Source organism: Phocoena sinus, chromosome 19 (genome assembly GCF_008692025.1).
Source record: "Phocoena sinus isolate mPhoSin1 chromosome 19, mPhoSin1.pri, whole genome shotgun sequence".
Taxonomy (NCBI): Eukaryota; Metazoa; Chordata; class Mammalia; order Artiodactyla; family Phocoenidae; genus Phocoena; species Phocoena sinus.
The window spans coordinates 11,280,464-11,298,078 of NC_045781.1; the positions used below are offsets into that span (position 1 = coordinate 11,280,464).

General features: G+C 56.7%; 2 protein-coding genes across 2 annotated transcripts; one reads left to right on the forward strand and one right to left on the reverse strand.

The window, feature by feature from the left end:
* Positions 1 to 422: 422 nt before the first annotated feature.
* Positions 423 to 5,225, forward strand: ZNF526 (zinc finger protein 526). Its single transcript, XM_032614159.1, has 3 exons — positions 423 to 548; positions 2,355 to 2,455; positions 2,545 to 5,225. The coding sequence occupies exon 3, from the start codon at positions 2,562 to 2,564 to the stop codon at positions 4,590 to 4,592; it is 2,031 nt and encodes a 676-aa protein (XP_032470050.1). The 5' UTR covers positions 423 to 548; positions 2,355 to 2,455; positions 2,545 to 2,561; the 3' UTR covers positions 4,593 to 5,225.
* Positions 5,226 to 7,604: 2,379 nt separating this feature from the next.
* Positions 7,605 to 17,571, reverse strand: GSK3A (glycogen synthase kinase 3 alpha). The gene is made up of 11 exons (XM_032614191.1): positions 16,720 to 17,571; positions 14,776 to 14,963; positions 13,395 to 13,478; positions 13,115 to 13,225; positions 11,342 to 11,472; positions 11,137 to 11,243; positions 10,086 to 10,183; positions 9,912 to 10,007; positions 9,338 to 9,524; positions 8,901 to 8,993; positions 7,605 to 8,304 (listed from the first exon to the last, which is right to left on the reverse strand). The coding sequence occupies exons 1-11, from the start codon at positions 17,000 to 17,002 to the stop codon at positions 8,231 to 8,233; spliced, it is 1,452 nt and encodes a 483-aa protein (XP_032470082.1). The 5' UTR covers positions 17,003 to 17,571; the 3' UTR covers positions 7,605 to 8,230.
* Between the last annotated feature and the right edge of the window lie 44 nt (positions 17,572 to 17,615).

Below are 17,615 nucleotides of genomic sequence, written 5' to 3' on the forward strand. Positions count from 1 at the left end.
TGTGCTGATTGCTTTTACCTGTTTGATTTCATCCAATCCCCTCAACAGCCTTTGAGGTGGATGTGATTCAAGCCCATTTTACATAGGAGTAAAAGTGAGGCCCAGAGAGGGGAAGTACCCCAAGTATGCTTGACTCCAAAGCTGTGCTCTCAGAGATGCTCTGTGTCTTTAGCTATGAAATGACAGTTCTGTCAAGGTCTCCCGCCACCCAGTCCACTCCATGATCCTTGCTTTCCAGTGATGTTCACTTATCTCCACTTAACTTTCAGACTTGGCGGAGGAGCGGCCCGGGAGAACTGCGCAGGCGCTTCTCCGAGCCCGGAGCCCCGCCCACAGGGCACAGTTGTGTGCGTGGAGAAACTCGCCGAGCCCCGCCTAATCGTCCATACGCAGGCGCAGGAGCGCGTGCCCTCCGCTTTCGGCTCTGATTGGCCGCCGCGGGTAAGGGCAGCGCCCAATGGGAGGCGTGGATAGTGAGGGGGTCCCACACGCCTGGAGCGGAGGGTCTGTGTCAAGAGCGGCGGGGCTGCAGGAGGCGAGAGAGACGGGTGAGGGCGCCGCGGGGCGGGCCGGGGAAGAGAGAGCTGGGCTTACGGAGAGGGCGGAGGGAGAACGAGGGGGACTCCGGGGGTCGAGGAGCTTTGGGGCCTGCGCTAGGGCGGGAGCGACGCGGCGTGGAAAGAGAGTGCGGCTTCCTCTGTGCCCTGGACCGTTGATAGAGCGCCTGAGGTGTGCAGGACTCTACGCTCGAGCTCGCCCGGCCCCCACCGTTTGCAGGGAGCTCTCAGGTTGCGTAGTTGATACGTCTGGTCAGAGAAAAGGGATGTGTCTCAGGAAAGTTGAACTTCCAGGGCCCTGGTGGGTTCTTTCCTGGAAGGACTTTTATTGGTCTACTGTATAACAAAAACCCATCCGTTCCCCCAATAATTCACAATCCAGGATTGGGAAATGGGGAATGCAGACTAGGAAAGTCCAAATACCATGTCCTTCGGGCCATTTTCTAGACATTTACTGGGTGCCTATTTTGTGTAAGCCTTGCACCAGGCACTGGGCCTCGCTGGAGGAGAGTTCTCTGTTGGGAGTGGTGCTGTAAACGATGCAAAGCTGAACTGTCAGGCCCCTGGTTGACTGTTTCCAGGAAGGTCCGTTATTGAATGGCTTTTGTGTGCCAGGGCCTGAGCAACTCAAAAATTAGTGAGGGAGTTGGAAAGTTTAGCTCTTGGGCTTTCAGTGAATCATTTACTTAAGGAGCATTTACTGGAAAGCAGCTGATAGCAGGGCCCTGTGCTGGGCCTTGTTATTGTGGGAATTCACAGTCTAATAGGAGGGCTGGTCTGGTGGGAAAAGTGGAATGTGCACAAGGACAGTTAAACTCTCGGGGCCCCACATCCTGGAGGGAGCATAATGCATTCACCGAATCTCCTCAGTGCTTATTATGGTGAGACCTCTGGGAGCTAGCTACACATGAGCAACTTTTGTGTGCAGAGCTGGAAGCCGAACTCCACCTGCCCTCTGGCACTAACAGATGAGTTGAAGAAGAGATGGAGGTGGTGGGGATTATATTTGGAACATTACTGCTTAGGCCTGCATGGGCGGCAGTCATTTGCTGTAGGGACTCTGAGGCCCTGTTGCGTGAAGGGGCCTGCGTTAGGTTGAGCCCACACCTGTAGAGGGAGAGATGGGGCACGTAGAGGGAAGTTCAAAAGTTAAAATCCCTGTCCTTGGTCAGTGGCTTTGTTGGTGACAGCAGCCCCTACAATAAATCAGACCTGCCCTGCCGGCAGGCTCAGTCTGGTGAGAGGAGCACAGACTCTATCCCAAGTTCATGATATTTGCTATGATGGAGGTGGCACAGTATACTGTAAGAACCCCAAGGAGGAGGGAGTGGCCACCACCCTGTGGATGTAGAGTTTGCTAGAAAAGAAGAGAGAACTTCGTTGGCAGAAGGAATAGCAGGCAGCATCAAAGACTTAGGGTTCAAAAACAACATTTCTGGAGAATTACAAGTAACGGTTCTATCTAAGCTTTACAAAGTACCAGGGACTTTGTGGTCAGTACTACTTTTAGTCCATTTCACAGATGAGAATGCAGTCTCTGAGAGATGAAGTAAGTGGTGGAGCTCAGATTCAACCCAAGGGTAGTCTTATCCAGAGCCTATGCTCTTAAATACCTTGCTGCATCTCCCTGTGTACAAGTAGATAGAGGAAAGACGCTGCACAGAGAGGAAACTGCACAGGCCAAGGCCAAGAGACCCCAAAAGACACATTCTGTTCTTGCAAAGGCTGTGACCAGCCCTCTGGGTAAGGAGGGTGGCATCAGAGGCCAGACTGAGAAGGGCTGTCTCTCTTCTGCAGATACCTGGCTGCCATGGGGTGCAGTTCAGCTACAGGGTCACAGGCTCACTGAAGACTGAGATATAAATATTGGATCCAGACTTGCTGATTGTTAGAGGCTGGTGAGTGATGGGATGGGCAAGGGAACTCCTGAGACATCCCCCCTCCCCTTGAGTTCCTGGTCTCACTAGGCACTCCCTTCTTTCTCCAGGTACTGCCTTTCGCACAATGGCAGAGGTGGTGGCCGAGGCAGCTGAAGTGGCTGAGATGCCAACACAGATGTCACCAGGGGCAGTGGAGATGTCAACACCGACGTTAGGGGAGAAAATGGAGATGTTAACGGAGGTGACGGAGATGACACCTGGGGAGGCCCTTGCCTCCTCCCTCTTCTTCCAGTTCATGTGCTCTGAATGCGGCAGCCTCTACAACACGCTGGAAGAAGTCCTCTCACACCAGGAGCAGCATGTACCCACTGTCACAGAGGAGGAGGCGCTGACCGCCCAGGACACTGGCCTGGAGCCGGAGCTGGTGCCAGGCACTGAGGATGGGCCTTTCCAGTGCGGTGAGTGCAGCCAGCTCATCCTCTCCCCCAGCGAGCTCCTGGCCCACCAGGATGCCCACCTGCGGGAGTCTGCAAGCCAGATCCAGTACCAGTGTGGAGACTGCCAGGAGCTGTTTCCCTCGCCTGAGCTGTGGGTGGCTCATCGGAAGGCCCGGCACCTTTCTGCTGCTGCAGCGGCTAAACCGCCGGCGCCGCCTCCTCTGCCTCCCCTCCCCTCCCCACCTCCACCCCCTGCTTCACCCGAAGTCAAGATGGAGCCCTATGAGTGTCCTGAGTGCTCTGCCCTGTGTACCACCCCTGAGGAGTTCTTGGAGCACCAGGGCACTCACTTTGACTCCCTAGAGAAAGAAGAGCGCAACGGGCTAGAGGAGGAGGAGGAGGGTGAGGATGAAGAAGATGACGACGAAGAGACAGAGGACGAGGAAGAGGCAGCAGCAGAGGTTGGTGATGATGTTAAGGGAGCTGACAAGTCCACAGCCGGCGAGGCCCAGGGCTGTGGGGATCGTCCTCAACGCTGCACCTCAGCAGGGGCACGCCGGCGCCACCGGCGGGCGTCCCGTGGCCCAGCGTCAGCAGCTCACCCCTTCCACTGCAGCCAGTGCCAGCGCAGCTTCAGCTCGGCAAACCGGCTTCTGGCTCACGGGCGGGCCCATGTTGGTGGCACACATGAATGTACGACCTGCTCCAAGGTCTTCAAGAAAGCAGCCTCGCTGGAGCAGCACCTGCGGCTGCACCGCGGCGAAGCCCGCTACCTCTGCATGGACTGTGGCCGTGGCTTCAGCACAGAACTCACGTTGGTGGCCCACCGGCGGGCCCACACCGCCAACCCACTGCACCGCTGCCGCTGCGGCAAAACATTCAGCAACATGACCAAGTTCCTCTACCACCGGCGCACTCACGCTGGCAAGAGCGGGGCACCTCCCATGGCGGCGGCGGCGGCCGCCTCCCCGGCTCCTGCCGAGCCCACGCCCCCCGCGCTGCCCCCTGCCCCACCTGCCCAGCTGCCCTGCCCACAGTGCACCAAGTCCTTTGCCTCCGCCTCCCGGCTCTCCCGGCACCGGCGCGCGGTCCATGGGCCCCCTGAGCGGCGACACCGCTGCGGTGTCTGCGGCAAGGGCTTCAAGAAGCTGGTCCACGTGCGCAACCATCTGCGGACGCACACGGGCGAGAGGCCCTTCCAGTGCCATTCCTGTGGCAAGACTTTTGCTTCTCTGGCCAACCTCAGCCGCCACCAGCTGACCCACACGGGTGTGCGTCCCTACCAGTGCCTGGACTGTGGCAAGCGCTTCACGCAGAGCTCTAACCTGCAGCAGCACCGGAGGCTGCACCTGCGGCCAGTTGCCTTTGCCCGTGCGCCCCGCCTCCCCATCACTGGTCTCTACAACAAGAGCCCCTACTACTGCGGGACCTGCGGCCGCTGGTTCCGTGCCATGGCGGGCCTGCGACTGCATCAGCGGGTCCACGCCCAAGCTCGGACGATGACACTGCAGCCTCCCAGATCGCCCCCTCCTGCCCCGCCCCCACCCCCGCCCCCCGAGCCTCAGCAGACTATCATGTGCACCGAGCTCGGGGAGACCATTGCCATCATCGAGACGTCCCAGCCGCTGGCACTTGTGGACACGCTGCAGCTGTGCCAGGCGGCACTGGGGGCCACTGAAGCGAGCGGGCTGTTGCAATTGGACACGGCCTTTGTGTGACACAGCTGAAGAGCAACAATAAAAGGGTTTGGTTGCAGAATCAAGTGTGGGCACCTCTGGGGAGAAAGGGGGCCACGCCCTGGCAAGCCACTCTGGCGCCCACCGGGTGCCAGCATTCACCCACCCTGGCCTCTTACCCACTCACTCCTCAGAACGGCCCCACCAGGCGTCACCTTTCTCTGCCTGAGGGGACGCCGAAGCTCTGAGACACGATATGATGTGTCCCGGTCACCCCACTGCGTTGCAAAGCGGGGTTCTCCAAGGCTCTTTGCATCACCCTGGTGCCCAGCAACATCAGGTAACCTTTCCTGAGCCCCAACCATGTGCCAGCTCTGTGCTGGGCCCTGTCACATACCTCTTCACATCCTCTGCTTGTCCCCCCAGCCCTAGCCTTCTCTGGACTCTGGGCTCCCAGGACTTGGCTCTGCCTGGTGGAAGAAGGCACTTGACTTCTCTGGGCTTCCTTGATCTCACTTTTGACAACGTGGAGGGCAATCTATAGGTACCCCGGTATTCAGCTGCAGGTGGGTGATGTTGGAAACCCGGGGATGAGTCAGACGTGGGCTCTGCCCCAGGAGCCACGCAGTGTGGTGGGAGGAACACCCACAAATACAGATGGCCTTGCTCTCTGAATGTCTTGTTGATTTATTCAGCCTGGGTGTTCTCAGGCCTCCCTCCCGTGTGCTGGGGGCCAGAGACGAATCAGGCCTCTGCCCTGCCCAAGTGGGGGCAGATGGATCTCAGCCCCAGGACCCTCAGAGCTGCAGCGGGGATGTGCAGGGACAGTAGGATCCCAGAGCAGGGAACAAACCTCCATGGTAGATCAGGAGTCAGAGACTTCCTAAAGGAGTTAATCTTTGAAGAAAAAGTAGAAATCTGCTAGTGGAAGACAAAGAAAATATTCCAGGCAGGCAGCACCGCAAGGAGGGTGAGTTCTTGCTATACTTGGAGGTCGTCCAGTTATTGACAGCTACAATAACAGCAAACATTTGACTGCCCGGCCATGGCAGGCACTGCAGTTAGCACTATACATGTATAATGATCTCAGCGGGCCTGTGAGGTGATCTCAGTATTATCCCAAGTGAGAAAACGGGGACAGAGACTCACCCAAGATCTCATAGCTGGGCAGAGGCATTGGCCAAGATTTGAATCCATGGGGTCCTTTTAGCCCATATCTGTAACTGATACAGCTGTGAACTGACTGTGACCTGAAACCACTGCAGGGGGCGGGGGCTCAGAGGAGGAGTCACGGTAACTGGAGGAAAAGTGAGCCATTGTCACAGAGCAATTGGGGTTTAAGGGGCCTCAAAAGATAAAACGTCTTGGCAACAGGAAGGAATCCCCAACCTTTTCAGAGGTTACCTGGGCTGACAATCATTCCCTCTTCAAATGAAAGTAGATGATTTATGGCAGGTCCATCGGGAAGGCTTGTCTCAGGCCTCTGCTGACCAGGGTACGCAGACAGGTGCAGCAGGACGTGGCTGCAGCTGAGCTGTCTGGGAGGGAGGCTGGGCAGAGGAGGGGCGACAGGGCAGGGAAGGAGGGAAGCCTAGACCTGGGAAGGCCTTGAAAGCCAGGCTAAGAAGTTGGGGCAGTGTGGGGGATGGGATGGGGTGAGGGTCATAGGTGGGGTTAGGGCTCCCTGGCATCAGGGTCGGGCAGGGGAAACTGGAGATGGTCCAGGAGGTACAGGATGGGGCCAGACCTGGGCAGAGGCCATGGGGGTGGGAGGAGGGTGTAGGACACCCTCAGTGACCCCATGGCCCACTGGGTGTGAGCAGCCGGAAGGGGTCCCCAGGAGCCCGAGTTTAGCCCCTTGTCCAGACCAGCCCTCCTTCTCTTACCCAGTCCACTTGCTCTATGTGTTCATCCTACAAACAAGGTGACATCTGGATGGCGTTGAGCAGGGCGGGCCAGGGTTTGCTCTGGGCGGTATACAGATGCCCCTGGGGCTTGCCTACGCAGACAGCGGAGCCCAGATGCTACAGAACAGTCCCCGAACACCCTCTGGGATATGTTCAAAACTCTTCTCCCTTTTTCTTCACAAATGGAGTCCAGTGGAGGACATGTCAGTTGCTCCTGTCCAGGCTCCCTTTTACTTTTAGGGCCTCCTGCCCTCGCCTACCATTGGCACCATGTGGGGGAGATGCCATTTTCCTCTGCCCATGGCCCCACCACCTGGCCCCAGCGTGTTTTCAAAGCAAGATGAAAAACCATACTCTCGGGCTTCCCTGGTGGCGCAGTGGTTGGGAGTCCGCCTGCCGATGCAGGGGACATGGGTTCATGTCCCGGTCCGGGAAGATCCCACATGCCGCGGCAGCGGCTGGGCCCGTGAGCCATGGCCGCTGAGCCTGCGCGTCCGGAGCCTGTGCTCCACAACGGGAGAGGCCACAGCAGTGAGAGGCCCGCGTATCGCAAAAAAAAAACAAAAAAACAAAAAACCATACTCTCTGCGACAGCCATCCCAGGGTTGTGACTTCCCAGCATCCCTAAAGAGGTGGGCCAGGTGGGGCCTCGTTTAAGACGGAAATGAAGGCTTGGGGAACTGCTAGGGTTTGGGGACAGCTCCTCTGCCCCCATCCATGCCCACTAAGAGTCTATACCAAGGTTGTCTTGGCCTGAGTGACCCACCCCCCATCGTCCTGTGTCCCCCTGAAGTGGCAGGTAGCTCAGGCTGTAAGATAGGGAGCCCTTTGTTCGAACCTTGACTTTGCCCCCTATACTCTGTGGCCTTGGCCTATCTGATGGCCAGTTCTCACCAGTCACCTGGGAAGGACAGTGCTTCCCTCCCTCAGTGCAGGCAGATGATTTGTGCTGCAGTGGATAAGCCAGAGCTAGCTCATCACATGTGCAGAGGAGGGCTGGAGCACAGGAAGCTTGGGCACCTGAGCCAGGGCCAGCCTGGGTTCATCCCACCCTGTTCCCCTGCCTGAGATGCAGCCCACTCCTGTCCCAGGAGAGCCCCCCAGGCACCTCCCTCACCTCTGTGAAAACAAGTGTCCAGACAGCAAGCAGGTTTTCATGCCAATAATTTATTGAACGGAGGTCTGTACACAGGCAAACCTTACTGTGGAAACTAAGACATCAGGGGCTCCCCCACTGCCCCTGCCCTCCAGGATGGGGAGAGGAGGGAGGAGGCCTTAGGGGCAGAGGACAGGAGCGGGGGACACAGCTGTTGGAGGGAAAAGGGCCAGTTTGGACGGTGCGAATCGACATTTTCTTTAAGAAAAAAATTATAACAATCTATTTACACCCGGGGGCCAGGGAAGGGAAGAGGAGGAGAAGGGCTGGTCTGGTTCTATTTACAAGGGATACAGGAGGGGAGGGGGGTTGGAGGAGGTGGAGACCTGGGGGGAGGGGAGGGAGCTGAGGGGGTAGGAGGTCCTCATGCCGCCGCCCCCCCCCCCCAAAATCCCCAGTCCTTCCTTCTCTTCCCTCCCCACAACCAGTTAAAATCCTCTTAAAAAGCCCACCACAGGGGTGAGGCTGGTGAGGGAGGGACTGGAGGTGGGGATAGGGACTCATTTACCTCTGCCCTCTAGTCTAGGGGCCCGGTCAGGGCAGGAGCTTGACAGGCTATGGCCCCCCTTCCCAGCCCCACTGGGGGCTCCCAGATGGAAGGGTAGTTGGTGGCACCCTCAGGAAGAGTTAGTGAGGGGAGCTGTGGCATCGGTCGACTGCCAGTCCGGGCCGGTCTGAGCCTCACTTAAAGCTGAGGGGGAAGGAAGGAGCAGACAGTTAGCCTTTGCCTTTTAGCCACCGCCCGCCCCCACCCCCACCCCCCCAAGAGTAGGAAGCTGGTGTGAGATGCTACATTAGAAATGGAAAGCTGTCACTTTAGGTCTAGGGTTGCAAACTCAAATGCCAAAGGGCCAGGTTGGTCATTGAGTGACTCACCAGAAAGCCAGGCCCCACAGAACAGGGGCAGCTGGAACTCAGCTCCAGCTGGTAATACTGCCCTGAGCAGAGGCAGGCCCACTGCTGCCCAGTCTTATTTTCTTCCCCAAGAGAAACAGGAAATCTGGATTTGTACATAAAATGGCCCCTGTTTTTTACTGTGAGCAACAAATGTAACTTTTTGTTTGTGCGGGCTAAACTTATGTCTTTGGTTTTCCGGTTTGCATTTAAACACAAATACAGGCAATAATGCCTCACAAAGGTGGCCATTCACATGTAACATACACTTTCTGTCAGAATGTCTACAATTTTGCAGGAAACGCAGTGGTTGTGAGAACAGAGAACAGACCCATCCCCACCCCAGGCAGAGAAATGCAGCTTTAATGCTCAGAAGATGGCCCCCCAACTTACCTTGTGAGGATGGGGTAAGGGAGGCAGTGCCCGCCGGGGATCTCAAGTGAGGAGGGATGAGAATGGCGTTGAGAGATGGTTGGATGGTGAGTTCTAGAGACAGGAATGGACATGCCTAGTCAGGGGACAGGGCACCTGGAGACCCAGTCGAGGTTAGAAAGGGGCACCAAATAGGGACCCAGCTCTGGGCAAGGCCAGTTGCCTGGGACACACGTAGCCACTGAACACTTTAAATGAAAAACTGGCAAGAGCCTAACACAGGAGGATTGCAGAGTGCAGATGAAGTCGGTTTGGGTCTCCCGGAATCGGGGGTATTTCCTGAGCCCCAGGACTGCCTTGCAGCCCACCCTCAGCTCCCCACTCCTGTCTTCGACACCAAGCTCTTGACAATCTTTGGCTGCCCCTCCAACAACCCAGATCCCAGGCTGTGCCCTCACCGCCGGGACTGAAATTGAAGAGAGGGGGAAGCGGGCGGTTGTTGGGGAGCTGGGTTCCAGGACATCGCAGTTCATCAAAGAAGCTGTGGGCACAGGCTTCCAGCGGGGAGAGCCTTGAGGACGGTGTGTACTCCAGCAGGCTAGAGCAGAGCGCGATGGCCTCAGGTGGCGTTCGGGATTTGAACACCTTGGGGGGGTGGAGGGGGCAGAGGTGACAAGGGTGAGACGCCCTGGGCCCCGGTATACTCCTGCCCACCTCCCACAAGCCCACTTTCCACATGAGGCAACTGAGGCCCGGCCTCTGAGGGGAGGTCAGTTTGTATCAGATGAGCAACCCGCTCAGGTCCCTTGACTGTATGGGCCCTGCCGTGAGCGTGTTTCCCCACCAGGAAAACAGGACTCTTGCATTTACTGTGGGTCCTCGACTTTTAGAGTATGGGACATTCCATAAACTTTGAAATGTGATGAAATTTACTGACCCACTACTGAGCCATGACTCTAGCCAGGTCCCCAGACCAGTTGGCCTCCAATAGGGACCTCAGCCATGCTGCCTGAGCCCCTAGCCCTGCCCCACCTTTGTCCAGGGGTGAGCTTTAATCTGGGGGAACTTGAACTCCGTGTAGTTGGGGTTCATCTCTCGAATCTGTTCCCGGGTTGGTGTTCCCAGCACCTGTAGGGAAAGGGAGGGGTCTGAGCCAAGGCCCTTGGTGCTTAGCCCAATCCCTGCCCACCCTGGCCCTGCCCTCACCTTGATGATCTCCACCAGCTGGTCTACCCCACTGTCCCCAGGGAAGATGGGCTGGCCCAGGAGGAGCTCGGCCAGTACGCAGCCAGCTGACCACACATCTGAAGAGGAATGGGGCAGGGTCAGAGCTACCATGCCCATCCCCTGGCATACATTTCTATCCTTCATGGTCATCCTGAGAGATGCCAGGGAGCCCCATTTTCTCAGCTCAGAGAGGAAGTGCCTTGCTCAAGGTCACACACAGCTTAGGAACACAGGAGCCTGACTTTGAAGCTCCAAGTCGACCTGACTGCACTGCACTCTCCAGCCTAGATGTTTCCGTTGCCTCTCTCCACTCTGTGACCCGAATAAGCCTTTTCGCTGCCTCTAGCTTCAGAGGACAGATCAACAGGCCAAGAACAGGTACCTGTGTTCTTTGGGCCTCAGGAAGGTAAAGCATTAAGTGGGCTGCCTTACTCACTTCTGGCCTCTATCCTGCCCTTGGGAATAGCTATAGGCCGGTAGTCACCCCTCCCTGGTCTGAACCTTGACCGCCACAGCACAAGTTCACATCTAGGGACCATGAAGTTTCCTCACACTGCTGATGACTTCTCTTCCAAACACTTTCACACCCTCTCCTGATGCCTGGAAGTTGGCGCTGTCATCCCCAGCAACAGGGAAGGGCATGGAGGCCCTGTGAGCAGGTCACACCCTCATGATGGCAAAGCCTTACCTCCCGATTCCCCCAAGGTCACCGTCAGCCCCTCCCCCTGCCTGAGAAGAGAGGACTGACTGGGAGGTTCCAGAGCTGGTATGGACTCTGGAGTCAGGTCAGCTTTCAAAGCCCGGCCTTGCCCAGGCCCAGCAGTGTGGCTGCGGGCAGGTGGCCTCGCAACTCTAAGCTTCAGACTGCTCAACTGTAAGATGCACGTGTGACAGCATCACCTTCCTGAATTTGAGGACTGGCTAAAAGAACAGATGTTAAGCTTTTATCACCGAGCCTGGCAGACACACAGAAAGAATTCAAAAACCGCCATGACTGCTATTCCCACCCCCACCCTCCCTCAAATCTGACCGATGGATGAGGTGTAATCAGTGGCTCCGAAGATCAGCTCTGGGGCCCGGTAGTAGCGAGAACAGATGTAGGAGACATTGGGCTCTCCTCGGACCAGCTGCTTTGCACTGTGGGAAGAGATGCGTAGGCAGGAGTCAACACAAGCCAAGGGTCGGGATCCTTCCTCGCCCCTTCAGCCACCCAGCACACCCCGGGTCAGGCCCACCTGCCAAAATCGCAGAGCTTGAGGACAGCGGTGTCGGGGTCCACCAGCAGGTTCTGGGGCTTGATGTCGCGGTGACACACACCCTGGGAGTGGATGTAGGCCAAGCTCCGGAAGAGCTGGTACATGTACACCTGGGGCAGGCAGGGGACAGCAGAACTCCAGCCCAGCTCTCCCCACAGAGCACACCCTTGCTCCACCATCTGGGCCTGAAGAGCCCTTCCACCCACTCTCCCTGACTGGAAAACAGTTTGCTGCCCCTTGGTTCTCAAACTTTAGCGAGCACCAGAATCACTTGGCGGCCTTGTTAAAACAGGGACTGCGGACTGCTGGGCCCCACTCTCAGAGTTTCTGATTCAGTCGTTCAGGATGAGGCATTTGCAACAAGCCCCTAGTGCTGGTGCTGGTCCATACTTTGGAAACCATTGCTTCAAGCACACACTTCAGCAGAAGCCTGATGAGTAAGACAGATACATCAGGAAGGCCTTCTTTTAAAGCAGGCCGGGGAGCCTCACCAAGTCCACCGGCTATAGGAAAGGCTCAGCCTCCTCTGCCCACCAGTCACAACCACCCACGAGCCAGCCCCTCTCCAGCTGGATTTTCCTGCCACCCTCTTCCCTACTGACGAGGATGTAAGTGCCAAAAGAGCAGGGATCTTTGTGGTTCCATCACTGCTGCATCCCCCAGGGCCTAGACCAGTGCCTGGCACATAATATCTGCTCAGGGATGCTTCTTGGGCCCCCTCCTCCTCTGTTCCCAGTGCCCTCGGCCAGAGATGCCACTTTCTTGCCCTGTGCCTGGTCTCCTCCCAGAAGACTTCCTTGATCCTTCTCACTCCCAAAGCAAGCAGGGCCTCTGTTTCCAGAATCCCCTGTGCTCCTTCCAGTATGGCAGTTGCTAGTAGTTTTATAGTTCTCTGTGATGACACCTGTCTACCCTGTTAAACTGAGAGCTCTGCAGGAGCAAGGCCTGGGTCTCAGTCATCTGGGCCTCTAGAACTGCTCAGTGCTGGCCCCGGAACACAGGCAGCCACAGGACACATTCAACAAACCACACCACTGCCTCCCAGGAAGCGAAGTCCCACAGCTCCCACCACTGGTAGAGCCCCAGGGCTCACCTAGGCCTGGGGTACTTAAAGCCAGCGGGAGGAAAAATGGGGCCCCATGCAACCTCCAACACACTCGCACCCAACCTCCGCCTCCCAATGCAGCTGGCTGCTCCAGCCTTGTTCTCTAGAGCATCCCTAGCCCATACACTCATCCATTCGTTCAAACACCTCCTTACGGATAGTATCATACAGGGCACGGCACCAAGCACTGGGGAATAAGCCTGCACAGGTGATGAATTAAGACTCATGCGTTCCTGGCTCTGTGGGCACTAACCTTTCCGCAACCCTGCCTCCTTCCCATCACCCCTCTGCCAAGGCTCCAAAGGCCAAGACTCTGAGCTCATCGTCTCCCCTCTGCATTCTAGTTCCCCACCTCGATTCTGAGCTAACTCCACCAACACTAACTGGTACCAACGGGCTCCCAGTATGGACCCAAGCAGCCTCCCCAGCCTGGTCAGCCTGCCTCCCTGATTGAGTCAGTCCTTGGGTTGGGCTGCCCTGCCTTTGGCGTGCTCCATCTCTGGGGGTATAGGGACAAGGGCAGGGAACGTGAGGCCTCCAGAGACCAACGTAAACTTGGAGATGAGGGAACCCACAGAGGCAGGAGTGTCTGTCTGGAGCTCCTGGCTTTGTGGGCCTGGGCCCCAGCAGCCTGCCTGCCTGCCTACCTTGACATAGATGATAGGGATGGTCAACTTGGCCTTGGTAAAATGGCGGGCCACCCGGTACACCGTCTCGGGCACATATTCCAGCACCAGATTTAGATAAAGCTCGTCTTTCTGCAGAGAGCAAAGGAGAGGTGTGGGGCATTGTGAGAAAAGAGCAAGGAACGGGGGGAGGGAAGGTCTGTGGGGAATAACGGGGGAAGAGACCAGTAGTCATGAGGAAGGCAGGCAGGCAAACGGGTGGAGTCAAAGTGGAGGACTCCTCCACACACTGAGGTCTCACCTTCTCCCCACTGGAGTAGAAAAAGTATCTCAGCCTCACGATGTTGCAGTGGTCCAGCTTGCGCATAATCTGCAGCTCTCGGTTCTCGGGGGCAAAGGAAGGCAGCCTCAGAAACCCACCAGCCCTCCTCGCCCCCCTCCCCGCACCCCCACCACAGCTCTACTCCCCGGCTCCCGCCGACAGAGCCAAGCAGCGGCTCCCTGCGTCCCAGCTCCGAGGCCTCACCCCCAGCCCACTCCCCTCACACACAAGCTGTGGGCTAAACTCAGACCACTTCTATGTGCTTTCTGCAGCCTACTTTTTAAAGATGCTTGATTTTTTGCTGAGATTTACCAATCAAATGACTTCACATATCATCTAAATTTTCCAGCTTCTTAAAAATCAGATGATGTGGCCACATGAGGCCCACCTCCCCGCCTGGCGCAAGCAACAACAGACAGGAAGTGGCCATCCAGTTCACCCTGGTCCCCACTCCTCCCCACTGCTTTCACTAGAGGCATCTGAGCCCTTGGACCCCGGCTTGGTTCCAGAGTCCCAGACTCCAAGCTTCCAATCCTCATCTTCCCAATGGGGATCCAGCCTCAACCTCTTCCCAGGAGACCCAGTCTCAGCATTCTTCTCTATTCTCTGTTCCCCTCAAGGCCTCAGAGCTCCCTATCCTCAGACCCCTCTCACTTCTGGGACTCAACTATACTCAAATTCCGAGCAGCACCCTGGAGCTCCCCTGAGAGTCCTCACTGCCCGGGACCTAGGCTCTGACCTGGTTCCCTTCAGCCTAGGCTCAGTTCTCCTACATCCAGAGTAGCCTAGGATCCAAGGGGCCTCTACTAGCTCACAGGGCACCTCTGTATGAATGAAGAAAGGGTACTCCTTCCTCAGACAGGACAGAGCCCCAAACCAAGGCACGTGCAGCACAGGCAGGACGTCTCCCTGCACCTGTCAAACCCTTAGGGCAGAGCTTGACCTTCGCAAACATACTCATTAGCCCCACCACCTTCCTTTCTCCTCTGGGCAGGGGTGTAACTTAGTGGTTAAGGTGAAGGGCTTGGGAATCAGATTCTATCTTGACCTTGGGCAATTCTCTCATCTGAGTCTCAGTTTCCAGTTTCTGCTTACTTAGAATGGGAATAACAACAGTACCTACCCTCAGAGAATCTTTCCATAAGTTAAACTCACCTATAAAGCACTTACAGCAAAAGCCCAATAAAGTCAGCTCTGGACTCTCCTGGAATCCACATTCCCATCTTCCACACAACTCATTCCCTTCTCCTCTGGCCCATGCTCAGATCCCCTGTGGAAGCCCAAGTCCAGCACTCTTGCTGGAGTTCTCTCACCAGTCATGTGCAATCAAACCTCCTTGTCCCCCTTCCCCCCAAGCTACCTTGAACCTCTTGTCCTGGAGAACCTTCTTGATGGCCACCAATTCCCTCGTGTCTGCCAGCCGTGCCTGGTACACGACCCCAAATGAGCCACTGCCAATCACTTTGATGTCTGTGTAAGCCACCTCCTGGGAGCGCTCTGGGCCTTGGCCTAGAGTAGCTACCACTGTGGTCACCTTCCCACTGTCACCTGGGGAGCAAAGGGAACACAAGATCTACTGACCTTTCCCCTCTGGCCACCACCCCATCGTGGGGCTGTGAGAGGGAGGGGAGTCACTACAGGAAGCTCATTGCGGGGGGTTCTTTGTCCCTTCCCCAGTCTTCAAAGATGGCTACTGGATGCCTCCCAGTGCCCTTTCTCCTCTACCCTTCATGGAACCCCAAATCCTGACTCCTCCCATAGGGGAGGATACTGACACATAAAACCTCTTGCTGTTCAAGGGTTGCTGACCCCTAATTTCCACTTCTAGTAAGCAGCAAATGAATGGTCCCTCCTGATCTGAGGAGGCACCAGCACTGCCAGATGTTGAATCCATCCACTATGAGCTAACAGCCTTGTGGCCCCTCCTCACTGGGGGAAAGCCTGACCTAACCTCTTCTGCTTGAGAGCGGTAGCACTAACCTTTCTCACAGCTCAGGGTATAGTGATCTCTTAAGTCCTCCCTAAGTGGTACTGGTAACTTCACCACTGGTTTCTGGTGACAGAAATGAATGACTCCTCCAGTAAGTGCTAGTACCCTAACTCTCACGTTGGGGGGACAATTAGCTCTTACCCAAATACTCTGGGGCTAGAAAAAAGCACTGGCCTGACCTCATCTGTGAGGTCCAGAGCCCCAGACCCCATCCTGTGTGTAACTGGTCCCTAATGAACAAGCACTTAATAGTGAGAATGGTGAACCTGACCTCTATCATCAGGGGGCTATCCCAGCCTCAGTGCTTTCAAGGAAAGCTATAATTCCCAACTCCATTCTGTAAAAAGCAACAAAATTTGGCGGCATTCTTGGGAGATAGTGATCCCTCTTCTTTGGGTAACTGATGAAAGGTTCCCCAAAGAAAAGGGATCAATGATGAATCAAATCCATTCTAAGGGACCAGTGACACCATCTTTTGGAGGGAGATGATCCTACATAGCTATTTTTCCAGAGCCAGTGACATCATTTCTCAGAATAATGAAATAGGTATAACTTCACATCCCTATTCTATGGGGTAGAACTGGGACCCTCCCCTGCCCTCATTCCATTTCTGTGAAAGGAGACCCACTGACTCATCTTTTTTGAATAATACTGACTATGGACTTGGTCTGAAAAGTATGCTGACTTCCAATCTATCCTCAAGAAGCAGCAATCATTAATTTCTACCATTGGGGGTACAATTCTACATATTACACACAGATAATGATAGTAGACGTAGTCTTTTAAAACAGAAGGTGACTATGTACCCGGTTTGGAAAGCCCCGGCCCTGTTCTTTGGGGACACAGCAAACCCAAATCGCTGCTTCTAAGTGATATTCACTCCAAATCCCCATGCTCTGAAGGGGAGCACATTCAGACCCCTCCTTCTGGATGGTTCTGATATTATTCTTCTTCTCTTGGGAAACAATAACCCTTGAGCCCCATTTGCAAGCGACAATAACCCCTGATCCTGTTCTCGAATGATTGGCAACATCGGATCCCTGTTTTTAAGGCTCACGGACCCAAGACTTCAGTACTGGAAGAACAGGAACCTGTGACCCCTGTCTCTTAGAGGATTACTAAATCTAATTCTAAACTCCAAGTGATGGTAACCCCCCCAAATCCCTTTCTTTGGGACGGGGGAGAGCTCAGATCCCAGTTTGGGGAGGCACAGTGACCTCAAGCTCCTCTCTAAGCATAAAGAAAAACCTGATCGACGTCTAAGTGACTTCAGGGATCCGATCTCCACCCGCCACGGTCGACGCTAGTACTCACGGCCCAGCTTCACTCCGGGCGGCGGGAAGCTGGTGCCCGCGCCGGGGCCGCCGCTGCCTCCTCCGCCGCTGCCGCTGGGACCACCCCCGGAGCTCGAGGCCCCCACGCCCCCGCCCATGGCTCCGACTGACGTCTTCCCGCCGCCGCTGCCGCCTGGGCCAGAGGCCGAACCCCCGGGGCCGCCACCGCCGCCGCCGCCGCCGCCGCCTGGCTCCGCGAATGAGCTGGTCCGCGCCCGGCCCGAGCCCCCAGGGCCGCCCCCCGAAGGCGCGCCACCGCTCATGGCGCCGAGCGCAGGCCCAGGCCGCGGGGCTCGGGCTGCCCGGGTTGCCCCCGCCGCTGCCGCTGCTGCCGCCTCCCCCGGGATCCGGCCTCTTCCAGGCCGCGCCGCTCGGGCTCCGGCTCCGGCTCCGGCCCAGCGCTCGCCGCGCGGCACGCCGGGAGATGCAGTCCGCCGGCTCTGCGCGCCGCCGTCGCCGCTGTCGGCCCTCACAGCGAGCCGCGCGGCACGCCGGGAAATGGAGTCCGCAAAGACCTCAGAGTGGACCGCGGGGTTGATAGGTCGCTCTGCACCTCGGGAAACACAGTCCTGGTCAATAAGTTGGCCGACTGTGCCCACAGCGGACCCTGAAGCACTTTCGGAAGTAGGATCAGAGTCGCACACTCACTCCATTGCGGCAACCGCGCGTCCCTAGGTGTGGCTCAGAAATGTAGTACTCCATCAATGAGCTGTGTAGACGTGATGCAATCCGGGAAACGGAGTCCAGTCGCTCACTTAGTATATTGGCTGTATGCCGACCAGCGCCAGGTGCCCTCTGGGAAATTGAGTCGGAGGCCGCGGACCCGCCGCAATCGGGCCGTGAGGCAAGCCGGGAAATGGAGTCATCGCCACGCCC